The sequence below is a fragment of the Nannobrachium achirus genome (assembly GCF_963921795.1).
Source record: "Nannobrachium achirus genome assembly, chromosome: 5".
Taxonomy (NCBI): Eukaryota; Metazoa; Chordata; class Actinopteri; order Myctophiformes; family Myctophidae; genus Nannobrachium; species Nannobrachium achirus.
This window is the reverse complement of record NC_137814.1, coordinates 49,641,578-49,654,223: the sequence shown is the minus strand read 5'-3', so window position 1 is coordinate 49,654,223 and position 12,646 is coordinate 49,641,578. Positions and strand designations below refer to the sequence as shown.

The following is a 12,646-nucleotide window of genomic DNA, read 5'->3' as shown; positions in this document are numbered from 1 at the left end:
ATAAACACGAGGTGTTAATCTGAACAGAACTTTGCATTCACCATTAAAACAAATGAAATAGGCCTATTCCGTTGCAAATTGCACAATCTGATTCCTAACAATGAACTAGGCTACTAGGCTATGTTATGAATATGATCCTGATAAATGGAATGCACCTCCAGACAGTCCAGATGCAAAGGCTCGTCAGTCACTAAAACAACAAGACAAATTCCAATGACAGTGTAATAAACTAAATAAAAGTTAAGTCAACAACAAAAACCTAGGTCTAATGATCAACATGGACAGAAGATTATTATGTCCACAGTCCACCACGGCATTCGAGTAATTCAGTCAACAACAACTGCGGCTGCTGCGCGGCCCCTTATACAAGTTCAGCCCGTGAACGCGCTCACATTCTCCACGGTGTGTAATATATAACAGTCAGGTGACCTTGTACTTGGACCGTTCCACTGGCGAAGGGAGGGGTGACACTCTCTGAATAAATCACATTAACGGATCTAAATGGGTTTATTTTACATTTATTTACATCTGGGTCATTGATACATATTGTTTAATTTGTTCTGTGTTCGTCCACCCGTCTCTGACAGGCTCACAGCCCACGCGAAGAGGAGCAGGAGAGGAGTGAACCTCCCTGCTCCGGTTGGAATGGTTTGCCCCTCTAGTGAAATTCCGAGAATTAAGCCTTGGTGTTTCTCAGAAGTGGATTCTCAGAACTGGTGATGCACGAAGTTTCCAGGAAACTTTTACAAGGTAGCTTTTTTCCCTTCTAAGTTCTCAGTATTTATTCCTGAAAGTTCTGAAGCGCGCATGCTGTGGCAGCGTTTCTTTTGGCACGTTTTATGGGGCTATAGATTTATAATTTAAATGCTTTTTTCAAAATAATGCTTTATTCAAAATCAAATAAAGATAATCCTTGAACACTTGAGATGTTTTACTGCTGCAAACTGACCCATAGCGGGTCGGGATGGACTTGTGTTCAGTTGATCGAGTCGGATACTGAGTTTTGTATTGTAATGTTCATGTGTTGTGTCGGGCAGGGGAGGCTAAACTCGTGGCTGTTAGACTATTATGAATGTTATTGAAGCTACAGGTTTTGGCAGCAGTGATTTGTCTGGTTATTGCTGGATGTTATAGCATGTACAGGGTAGTTTTGCATCAGTTTAACGGCTGTAACGTGTGTTTGGTTGAGTTTAGAACAGTGGTGGTGGATGGTGGTTCAAACAGGAGCAGCCTGTCCTCCGTGGCAGTTAGACTAACAGACCACAAACTGTACTTTTTTCGCGTTGCGCATTTTCTCCTCTCCCCTTCCCCCGGTTTCTAAACCGTTCAAATATTAATCACCATAGTTTTCACTGTAGATATGAAAATATATTGACTATTTTATTTTTTATCGACGGTTCTTAAAAACCTCGTGTAACAAAACTGTGGGGCGTTTCTGGAATCTGCTTTTCATTGGTCTAAAAAAAAGAAGCTAAATGTTAAAACTTGAGAGGACTTGTTGTCCTATTATTCACCATGTTGTCTACGTGACTGACCGAGACCCTCCTTTGAAAGCTCACACTTTAACATCTGTTTGGCATAGTTTTGATATTTTGGGTTTATAAATAACTGTAACTGGGAGAGCACACCTTATTAGCGTGGCTGGCGTGGTGTGAGTGCGTGCGGGTGTGTGTGTGTGTGTGTGTGTGTGTGTGTGTGTGTGTGTGTGCGTGCGTGCGTGTGTGTGTGTGTGTGTGTAGAGTAAATAAGGTGTGTTCTACTTATATCGCGGAACAGGAAACCTCTTAGCAGCAGCAACATAATCCTCGGTGCGCTCAAGACGGAATGTGCTAAATGCCAGACACGTTTCCACACTGCAGGCCGCAGCGCTGTACGGCAGCTTGCTTTAAGTTGTCCGTTTGTTTAAGACGAGTGGTAAAAAGAAAAGAAAAAAAATCTGTATGCGAAATGTATAACATCAAGCCCTATAAAAATATTTATAAAAAATAATAATACAATAAATAAATATAAGGGATAATAAAAATTACAAACACGCAATAAAAATAATTATATAGCCTATATATACCTCATAAAAATGACGTAGGTCTACATACAATAAAAATGAAGTAGGCCTATTTATGTGGAAGTTGCATTGTGAATGAATGTAATATCCTGCTTGTGGTAAAGAATTGCGGTAGACTGTCTAGTCTACAGGTGTATTTTAAAAAAAAGGAAAGAAAACACTTTATTACATTCGTGGTTAACTGCCGAATCCCCTCCAACAGGCTATAACTTGGATCACCACAAATAGCCTATTACAGCGCTGTTGACTGATTATATGTAATTACTTTGTTATTAAAGCCCCATATTGAGTGAAACCTAGCCGAATGGCGCCGCCTGCCGATAGAGTACAGCCATTGCACTCGTCAAGTTCAAGTCTAATTAATTGCATTAAGTAGCTAATATATGTCACATTTGACATGATGAAAGCTTGTGAAAATCAAAAGGTAGGCTCAATTTCTTTGTTTTTAACCCCCTATTGTGGCCCAATACAATCCCATAGCTCAAGCAGTGGTTTCCAAACGTTTTGGCTCAAGACCCAAAAGAGAAATTAAATTGCCTGTGACCCAGACTAGTGAAAATAGCAGATCTACAACTTAAGTTCACAACATGATGCTTGGCGCCGCATTGTGAACTTTAAGATTGTCTATTTTCACTTCTTCTCAAACACTAATTTATGGAATTTCTTAGATTTTTCTTTTATTTATTCATGATGAAATTACCTTAGAAAATCGTTAATTTTAAATAATTAAAAACTAAATGTAGGAAACAAAAATAAAATAAACAACACCAGCATTTGGGAACCAGTGCTCTACATCTCATGCATAGGGCCTTAATATAGGGAAGAGGTGGTCTTTTTGAGCCACAACATGCAATTTCAACCAGCCTGTAAACATATTTATTATGTTCATTGTATAATGTATTTCAGATTGTGACATCATGGCCTCTATGGCAGATGGCTGCATACAGTTTACGCGCCACGCAGGCGACGTCCTGCTCAACTTCAACCGCCTGCGCAGCAGGGACATCCTCACCGACGTCACCGTCCAGGTGGACGGGCGGTGTTTCAGCGCTCACAAGACCATTCTGGTGGCCTGCAGGTGTGTGTGCAGATGTTAGCATTTTGACAGCCATATTAGTTTTAATTAAAGCAGTGGTTCTCAAACTTTGACATTTCAAGGTCTCCCCTTAACTTTGACCGTGTACAACGGGTCCATTTGGTTCCATTTGTATACTGTCAAAGTTACAGACTTGTAAGGGTCAATTTAGACCCCCATAAAGGAACCTAGAGAGTCCTCAAAATACACTTTGAGAACCACTGAATTAAACTATATTACTGCCATGGCTTTTTCCTATTGTTTCAAATGTTGCCCTAAAATCATGCAAATCGGAACACAGTAGGTCTACACTCATGTCATCAACACGCATCTGTGCCATATAGCGCCACCATCAGGCCGTTTTTTTCAAACACATTTTTGGACACTGCTCCTACAGATTTTGCCCTAAAGTCACGCAAATCGGTACACGGTAGCTCTACACTCATGTCATCAACATGCATCTGTCCCATATAGAGCCACCATCAGCCGGATTTTTTCAAACACATTTGTGGACACTGCTCCTACAGATTTTACCCTAAAATCACACAAAGCGGTACACAGTATGTCTACAGTCATGTCATCAACATGGATCTGTCCCATGTCCCACCATCAGGCCGATTTTTACATGCGACCTGACGGTCGCTTATCTCCCGATTAGGGAGTCTTACTGGTGTATACACAGGGGGTTCCAGTCGCGGCCGACGAACGTCTTTTCTTTCATGCGGAAGAAGAAAAAATATGACCGCGATGATGCCCTGACTACATTATTTCGCGAGGCATCATATAGGAAACGGAGTCTTTTCCCTCACTCCCACCCGCGGTAGAGCGCTGGCTATTGGTTACCATGGTAACCAGTGTTAACGGTCCTGTGGCACTCCTCGAACCTGGGACCTCTTGTTTCCCCAGGCGGCCTCTCTCTCCCCATTCAACTAAACGTTTGTTGTTCCAATTATCCAGAAGTATAATCGCTTGCCAATGAAAAGAAGTGAACACAAGTTTGAACACTTTGTTTCTTGTTTGCTTGTTGTTTTTTTGGGGGGGTTACAGTGGCTTCTTTTACTCCATGTTCGCGGACCCCGAGAAGGCCAACCTCAACGTGATCAGCCTGGACCCCAAGGTGGACGCCGAGGGCTTCTCCGTGCTGCTGGAGTTCATGTACACCTCCTGCCTGAACCTCAACGACAGCCTGGCACTGGACACCATGAACACCGCCGTCTACCTCCAGATGGAGCATGTGGTGGACACCTGCCACAGGTTCATTAAAAACAGGTGATTGCGATGATGAAGTTAACTCGTGGCTGATGACAGTGGTGCGCTGTGAACCTTTTAGCTAGTGGAGCAGTCGCGCACATGTGCAGGCGCATGTGCATTGTGCAGGCGCATGTGCACACACTTGTGAGCGATCGCCGATTGAAATAACCTCTTTAATATGTAGGCCTATATTCAGGGTTCCCACGGTCATGAAATTCCTGGAAATATTTTGAAATTAGAAAAATATCTTTCCAGTACTGGAAAAGTTTTGGAATTGATCAAGGGTCCTGGGAGGTCCTGGAAAAAATAGCTATGCATTGTCTTTGGTTATTGATTTTGTTAATACTAATAATAATAATTGTGAAAATAGCCGATCTACATGCTCACAACGCCTCGCAACGCGAGGCGTTGTGAGCATGTAGATCTGCTATTTTCACAATAGAAACGTGTATTCCTCAACTCTCAGTGCTCGTCAGGGTGCCGGGTCCCCAGTTAAAATATGATTATTTCGGGGGTCACAGCCTGAAAAGGTTGAGAACCACTGGCATACACTACCTGTCTTTGGGCATTGTGCATAGGGGTAAGCGACTTGTTATTGAGCTGAATTATTGTTATATAGTCCTGAAAATTGGGTTAAATATTCTGGAAAAGTTTTGGAAAAGTTTTGGAAATTAATTGGTAAAAATGTGTGGGAACCCTGTATATATAATTAACCCACACTATAGCCAACTGCATATCAAGTTGTATTCTATATGTACTTGCATGATGGGGAAACTGTAGTGTTTACCTCGCAGCCACCTCTGTAATCTAAATAGTTCATGAATCCCATCAGCAACTCTTTAGGCTGCTTCGAAGTTCAGACAGAACTTCTCACGTCTACTAGGCTACTTAGCAGTTCATGGCTGTTAATTCAAGCTGTGGCACTCAGCGTCGATCGACAATGGTGCCTGTGCGGGCGTGTGAGCACCTTCAAAGGTAGTGGAGCGCCGCTCCACATAGCTCCACTGTCATCTCACCCCTGGCTGTCGATTCATCCATTCATTCATCCATTTATCATTACTCAGAGAGGGTACAAATGCAACCACTGTCAGAGTTCAATTATCACTGAGGATTTTACTGTTTATTCAAAATTAATTTTATTTTATTATTATTATTGCTCCAGGGAAGAGTCTCTGAATCTACAGATCGAAGAGGTACAGAACAATTCGATGCATCTGTCGGAGGAGGGTCCTGCTTCGAGGACCGAAGCGGGCGCGCTCTTCAGGTCGAACCTCGCGGCCAGCCCGTCGTCGTCCCCTCTGCGACAGTGGAAGGGCTACGCCAACGCTCCCAGCGTCTTCAGCGGCATCAACACGTCGGGCTCTTACCACGTCTACGGACTCCCCCAGGCCCCCGGAGGAGGGAAGCTGGCCGACAGCCACAACACCGGCGTACCTCAGAAACTCACCTACCATCAGGTGTCCACCAGCAGCAACAGCATCATGGACGCCAAGCACCACACCAGCATCATCGTTCACCACCCAGTGCCATCTCACCCCAGCTCCCCAGCCACCATCGTCAGACCTCTGCCATGCTCCTCCCCCCACCAGACAGGGGCCCCCAGGGGCCTCATCCAGCCGTCCGCCTCGCCCATGACGGAGGAGGAAGAGACCTTTCAGCAGCCACAGCAGCCCAGCTGCCCGGGCTTGTCCCCGGGCTGCGGCAAAGGCGTGATCTGCAGCCCCCGGAGCCCGCACAGGTCCGACTGCCAGCCCAACTCGCCCACCGAGTCCAGCAGCAGCCAGAACGCCACGCTCGGCCTCGGTCAGCCCTCCTCCGCGTGCCCCCAGGAGGAGGGCAAGGCTCGCAACTGGAAGAAGTACAAGTTCATTGTTCTGAACCAGACGTCCGGCGAGAGAGAAGACGAGGCGCACGCGGGAGGCGGGGCAGAGAGCGGGGCCTACTTCCCCGAGCCGAGCCCCTACGAAACCTCCCCCGGTTCCGACGAGCTGCACTCTGGCGACACGTCGGGCAGCGATCATAGTGAAGAAATGCCCATGCCTCAGATTTCTCACCACAGCAGCGGCATCAGGTAGGCTTACCAGCAACCAACGTCACCACATTACGGACAAGAAAATGGAACTCAATCCTTGCCCTCCTCAGTATATCGTCGTTGTCGGGTGGAAACCTTGGGTGTCCAAAACCGTTTGTTTTGTATTTATCATTTTAAAAATGATTTAAACTAGTGAAAACAGCCGATCTACAAGCACACAACGCCTCGCACCGCGAGGCGTTTTGTGCTTGGTGTTTTCACTACTTTTGTACGTTGGCCTTGTGTGATGAAGCAGGGCTTTACTTTGCGAAAAGAAATTACAAATTTGAAACTTGGAGATACAAGGTTTCTGCCCCACAGTGACGATATCCATGTTATAATACTTGTTAAGGTTTGAGGCTGAGCATGAATGTGAAACATTATTCGTGCACATGAACGTACTGATGCTACTTTCTTCTTTCTTTTGTTTCTCAAGTCACCTCAGGTGCTCCTCCTGCGGTTCTGACAGCCCCCCGCACTCAGACATGGGTTCTCACTCTCCTGGATCATACTGTGGCGAGGAGGCTTCCAAACTCCACTCAGACTATCTCACACCCTGCTGTGGTCAGTCTCTCAGGAAGTTATACATACAACAATAGAGTAGTGAAGTGTGACGTAATTTACACATCCTACCTGGTTCATGGTTTTCTTCCCCCATTCTGAATTCCCATAGACCTTTTTCATATCGCGTCATATAAGAACTGTGTTCCAATTATAAACAAATGATCTCAGCGGTTTGACTCATATGGATATGAAGAATCAACTGATGGTGAAAAAACGCTGATGTTACTGTCGCCGAATTAGTTACATTTTCGCTAGAAACAGGCTTTATCAAATATGAGTGACTGACTATCATAAACCACACAGAGCCACCTCGTCGACAATATCGCAAAGACCGGTTGTTTATATTTGGACTGCAATGCTTATATGAGACGATTTTAAGATGACTCAATGTTATTCTCCATAGAGAATTACTTCATTGGAACTGGGGGATGAGAGAGTCACGTCATGACTTCATTACTCTATACGTTGCTGTTGGGCAGTTAAACCTCATATGTCCACATAATTACCTTTTTGTGTTTTTTTTTTTATGGTTTGTGAATTAACGTTATACTTGATCGTCACACAAAAGCATCAAAAGTAGCACATCCACAAGCTCGAAACGCGTTTTGAGCTTGTAGATCTGCTACTTCTTAATTCTAATCTTGAAAAGTAACAGTTTTGCACAAATGAGGTTTCTACCCAACAGAGAAGGACATTACATTTTTCTCTGTCTGCATCATCGTTCTATCCCTAAAGTATCGATTGAATATATTATTGGCACCATTCCCCATCCTTGTGTTGTTTGACTGAAAGGGATTCCCGTTTCCTCCCACAGAGAACGGCACCTACTTCTGCAGCGAGTGCGACTCAAAGTTCACAGAGGCGGACTCCCTGAAAGGCCACATGCTGCAGGTCCACAGCGACAAGCCATACAAGTGTGATCGCTGCCAGGCTGCCTTCCGCTACAAAGGGAACCTGGCCAGCCACAAGACCGTTCACACCGGTAAGGCTGGTCAACCTACTGTATGTGCTAGTAGGGCTGTCAGCCTGTCCCCAACATCGTATTTCACTTGCCGATTAATTGTTATATACAAATAATTGCGATTATAACGACTTAATTGTGTTTTTTTATTGAACTTTTTAACATACAGATCTAAATAACAATACTTTTAAGCTTCGTAAACAAACTTTGCACAGGACAAATAAATCTTAAAAAAACACATTGGAAATACATAGCTGATATAAAAGCTCACAACATCTGCTATTTCTGCTAATTTATGTTTTATGTTTGAAAATGTAAGAACATTTATCAACATGGAAACAATTGTGATAATTAAATAATCGGAGAATTAAATGATTTTATCATCTCTGTCGGGTGTAAAACCTCATATGTCCAAAACCGTTACTTTTCCGGGCTCAAAATCAAAAACGGCAAAAGTAGCAGATCTACAAGGTCAAATTTCGAGCTACTTTTGATCGAGTAGGGCGTTAAATTAAGGGGGGAAAAACACAAAAGGTTATAATATGGAGAGTGTCTCATTGCACCGCTGTTCTTCCAACCCCTCCAGGAGAGAAGCCCTATCGTTGCAACATCTGCGGCGCGCAGTTCAATCGACCAGCCAACCTCAAGACCCACAGCCGCATCCACTCAGGAGAGAAGCCTTACAAGTGTGAGACCTGTGGTTCCCGATTTGTGCAGGTGAGAATTCACAAATTCGAGATACACATAACTTAATATATCGTCGTTGTCGGGTGGAAACCTTGTATGTCCAAAACCGTTCGTTTTGTATTTATCATTTTAAAAATGATTTCAACTAGTGAAAACAGCCGATCTACAAGCACACAACGCCTCGCGGTGCGAGGCGTTGTGTGCTTTCACTACTTTTGTGCGACTGCCATGTATGATGAAGCAGGGCTTTACTTTACGAAAGAACGTACAAATTTGAAACTTGGAGATACAAGGTTTCCGCTCGACAACGATGATATACTATCAACCTGCAGTCCCTAGTCTTGTCAATGCCATGATAGGCAAAGTCTTTCAAAAGAAATGTTTTGTAATGTTGATTTTAAAAAATCTGGGGTGCACACAAAAGCTCAAGTCGAACGTTGAATTGATGTGTTTTAAAGAAGTGTTCTGTTAAATATTTAAGTGGTTATAATTAGAGTTAAATGACCACGTAGCCGCCACTGGTGGAGCTGGAGAGACCCTTGTCGTAACTCTTTGGGGTTTTAATCTTTTTGACGTGTCACAGGTGGCCCACCTCCGCGCCCACGTGCTCATCCACACGGGGGAGAAGCCGTACCCCTGTGAGATCTGCGGAACGCACTTCCGCCATCTGCAGACGCTGAAGAGTCACATGCGAATTCACACCGGAGAGAAGCCTTATCATGTGAGTCTCCGAGCCTCTCCATCCCCTCCTTGCACCCAGCAGCATGGCTGCCCTGTCAGCGATCAGTCCTGTCAATTAGGGATGGGACGATAAGCGATATTATCGTATATCGTGATAAAAAAAAACACTCACGATAAATCGTGGTATCGTCCTCCTTCATGCACTGGGATCAATTTACCTTTTATTTGCCGAGCTGTATATCCGGTACTACTTAAACCCTCTATAATTGGCAAAAGGTACTTATAATATTGATACAGTCTTTTTTTCACTCTCTATCAAATGTCTTTGCCAAAAAATAGCCGATCTTGCGACGCATTGTGAGCTTGTAGATCAGCTATTTTTTGGCAAATGTTCCGCCCCAGGATAATGAATTTTGATTATCGCGATAATATCGTAAAATCGTGATTTTTTTTTTTTGTCACACTAGTCGTGATATGAAATGTTCATATCGTCCCATCCCCATCCTGCACTCAGCGTGGCTGCCCTGTTAGCAATCAGTCCTGTCACTCTGCATGCGGTAATCCCCTCTTCTCTCTGTGTTACAACCAGCTATGAATAGTTATAAGCCGTGTGACTGTGAGCAGTGATCCACCAGAGCTGTCTGCCATGTGTTTCGAGGGATTCTTTTCCCTCCAGCCAAGCACAATGGGATTTAGATTTTAGCCGATTATCTGATGGGTGTTATGTTGTCGCTCACCAGGGTTTGCCAGAGAACGGATCAAAGGGGACAAGAGTTTGAGACGTTGCTTGTGTGATTATTCCTAATTACACAACTTTGTATGATAGTCAGTTAGTGGAGTAATTCAAACGGACCAGAAGCGTTCCGTGAGTGCTGATAGTACAACAGCGCCGGACCTTTTTCACCGAAACGTATCATTCGGTGTCTCAGTCAGTCACCCAGCGTGCGACCTCGTGCCTGCAGCTGAATCTCTGCGTTGATCTCTACAGCATTGGTTCTCAAAGTGGGGTCCGGGGACCCCCAGGGGTGCTTAAGGCAGTTCCAGGGGGTCCCCAGCTAAATTATAATTAGGAACCAAAAAGACACTATTATGGGTATGTAACTAAATAGAGTTACATACATCAGAGTTAAATTAACATTGATTTTACAATATAAATTGGGGTCTCAGAGAGAAATGACATTAAATGGGGGTCCGTAGCCTAATGCATCTTGTCAAACTGGAGGTCCTTGAAATTAAAATGTTTTAGACTCACTGCTAGAGCCTTAAAAATCTTCTCTTCTGTGGGTCCCTAGCAAATGGAGGTCCGCGGGCTAATAAAGTGTCAATTTCAGGGTCCTTGACATGAAAAAGTTTGAGAACCACTGCTCTACAGTATAACATCACTCCCTCCTCCCATGTGGCATTGTTCTGAACGACGTGTCCTTGTCTTGTGCCCCCCGCAGTGCGAGAAATGTGACCTGCACTTCAGACACAAGAGTCAGCTGCGTCTTCACCTTCGACAGAAGCACGGCGCCGTCACCAACACAAAGGCTCAGTACCGCAGGGCTCCCCCTGCTGGTAACCTGATGGCAGGCCTGGCTAAAGTCTGCTGAGAGACATCACACTGGGACAATAGCGTTGTGTTATCAGCATGAATTATTATAGTTTTTTTTATTTTCTTCTCCGTCTAACAACACCACGACATCACATGGTAAAATTATTATTTTATCTCCTTTCAAATGTGAACCCAGAAATATATAAATATCATATATATATTTTTTTTTAGTCACTCCCGCGTCTGTAAATAAGAATGCACATTATTATTATAAGCTATCTGGTGTTTCAAAATAATGTCAGAAGTTTATGCTTCTCTGTTTTTATAGAGATATGTCAAAAAGGTGGGATGTATATTTGGCTGAGTTTCTGCATCGACGTGGTTCTCAAAGAGGGTTCCAGGGACCCTCGTGGTTCCTTGGTGCTATCCCAAGTGGACCCTTACGGGTCTGTAACTCTGAGGGCATACAAATGGAACCATGTGGACCCTTATGGGGCCATTCGTTTCCATTTTTACACTCTCAGAGTTAATGGGAATCTTTGAAATTAAAAAGGTTTGAGAACCACTATATGTTACATGATGTGGTCTCTGGTCCTCATGGTTATTCGGGTTGGAAGAAGCGCCGTCATGGTACGGTTACAATCTTGATGAAGCTAACGATATGGATTTGGACGGGCAAAGTGGTAAACCATTTAGTTTGCTGGCGGGCAGAATCCTTGTATCTCCCAAGTTTCACATTTGTATGTTTTTTCGTAGAGTAAAGCTCTGCTCCACCATACAAGACTGTCACGCAAAACTAGTGAAAATAGCAGATCTACAAGTGCACAGCGACTCGCGTTGCGAGGCGCTGTGTGCTTGTAGATCAGCTATTTTCACTAGTTTAAATCATTTTTAAAATGATACATACAAAACAATCGGTTTTGGACATACAAGGTTTCCACCCGACAACGACGATTTGATCCAATCGCTTGTAGCTAGGTCATTATTGAGAATAAGAAAATATACTGTATCGGTATTACAGATGCCCCTCTGCTGGCAGAGAATTAAGCAAAGCATACAGGCACAAATGTCTTTGTCTTTTTAGTGCAGTGCGCCTCATTTTACTTATGAGTAAAAGCTTGTTATTTTTATTTTTTTGTCATTGCATACATTTGTGGTACGTAATGTATGTGTGTGTTACAGTGCACTTGTACATAATGCAGTTTGTTTCACGGTGCCTTACACTGAGATGTCTGGGTGGGTTTTTAACATTCAGATCATTGCCGTTTTGTCACGTGTACGCTTATCAGGTACTGTTTATTTTTTGTAAGCTTATCTTCTTGTTGTGTATAGTCCTAAAGCTGTAAATACACCAGGTCTCAAGCTAAAATGTCCTCAGGAATGTTAACAGTGTATATGTGTGTATATATATACAGTATATATGCATACACACGTATGTCTTTGTAACAGCAGAGCTTCAATGTGAAATATAAATAAAGAATGTATTATACTGTCTATGGTGTATTTTTCTTTTTGGGGAAATAAGAACACAACTGGTTTAGGAGATGGCTCAATGATGCCGTGGAAATATTACAACTATTACAAATAATTTATTGTTGATGTAGCAATTGCAGCATACCGACACGCAGCATTACATGAGCTGAATGACTGATTGATATACTGTAGCCGTATTAATCCCAATGGGGGACACTAGGTTAGCAACTGAACCATAACAAAATAACAGTCAATGACAATTAAAAGCCAAGCATACAGCAATACTA

At 43.5% G+C, this 12,646-nt stretch overlaps 1 protein-coding gene across 2 annotated transcripts; it reads left to right on the top strand.

Annotated features, from left to right (window-relative positions):
• Positions 1 to 337: 337 nt before the first annotated feature.
• On the top strand, positions 338 to 11,700 carry bcl6ab (BCL6A transcription repressor b). 2 transcript variants are annotated; one of them, XM_080725247.1, is made up of 10 exons: positions 338 to 402; positions 588 to 750; positions 2,969 to 3,140; positions 4,185 to 4,406; positions 5,551 to 6,459; positions 6,896 to 7,023; positions 7,838 to 8,005; positions 8,571 to 8,701; positions 9,255 to 9,392; positions 10,795 to 11,700. In XM_080725247.1, exons 2-10 carry the CDS (start codon positions 720 to 722, stop codon positions 10,942 to 10,944), a joined length of 2,049 nt encoding a protein of 682 aa, XP_080581373.1. In that variant the 5' UTR covers positions 338 to 402; positions 588 to 719; the 3' UTR covers positions 10,945 to 11,700. The 2 variants fall into 2 exon arrangements, with proteins under 2 accessions (XP_080581373.1, XP_080581372.1); XM_080725246.1 differs by having other exon boundaries at positions 351 to 750.
• Positions 11,701 to 12,646: the final 946 nt, after the last annotated feature.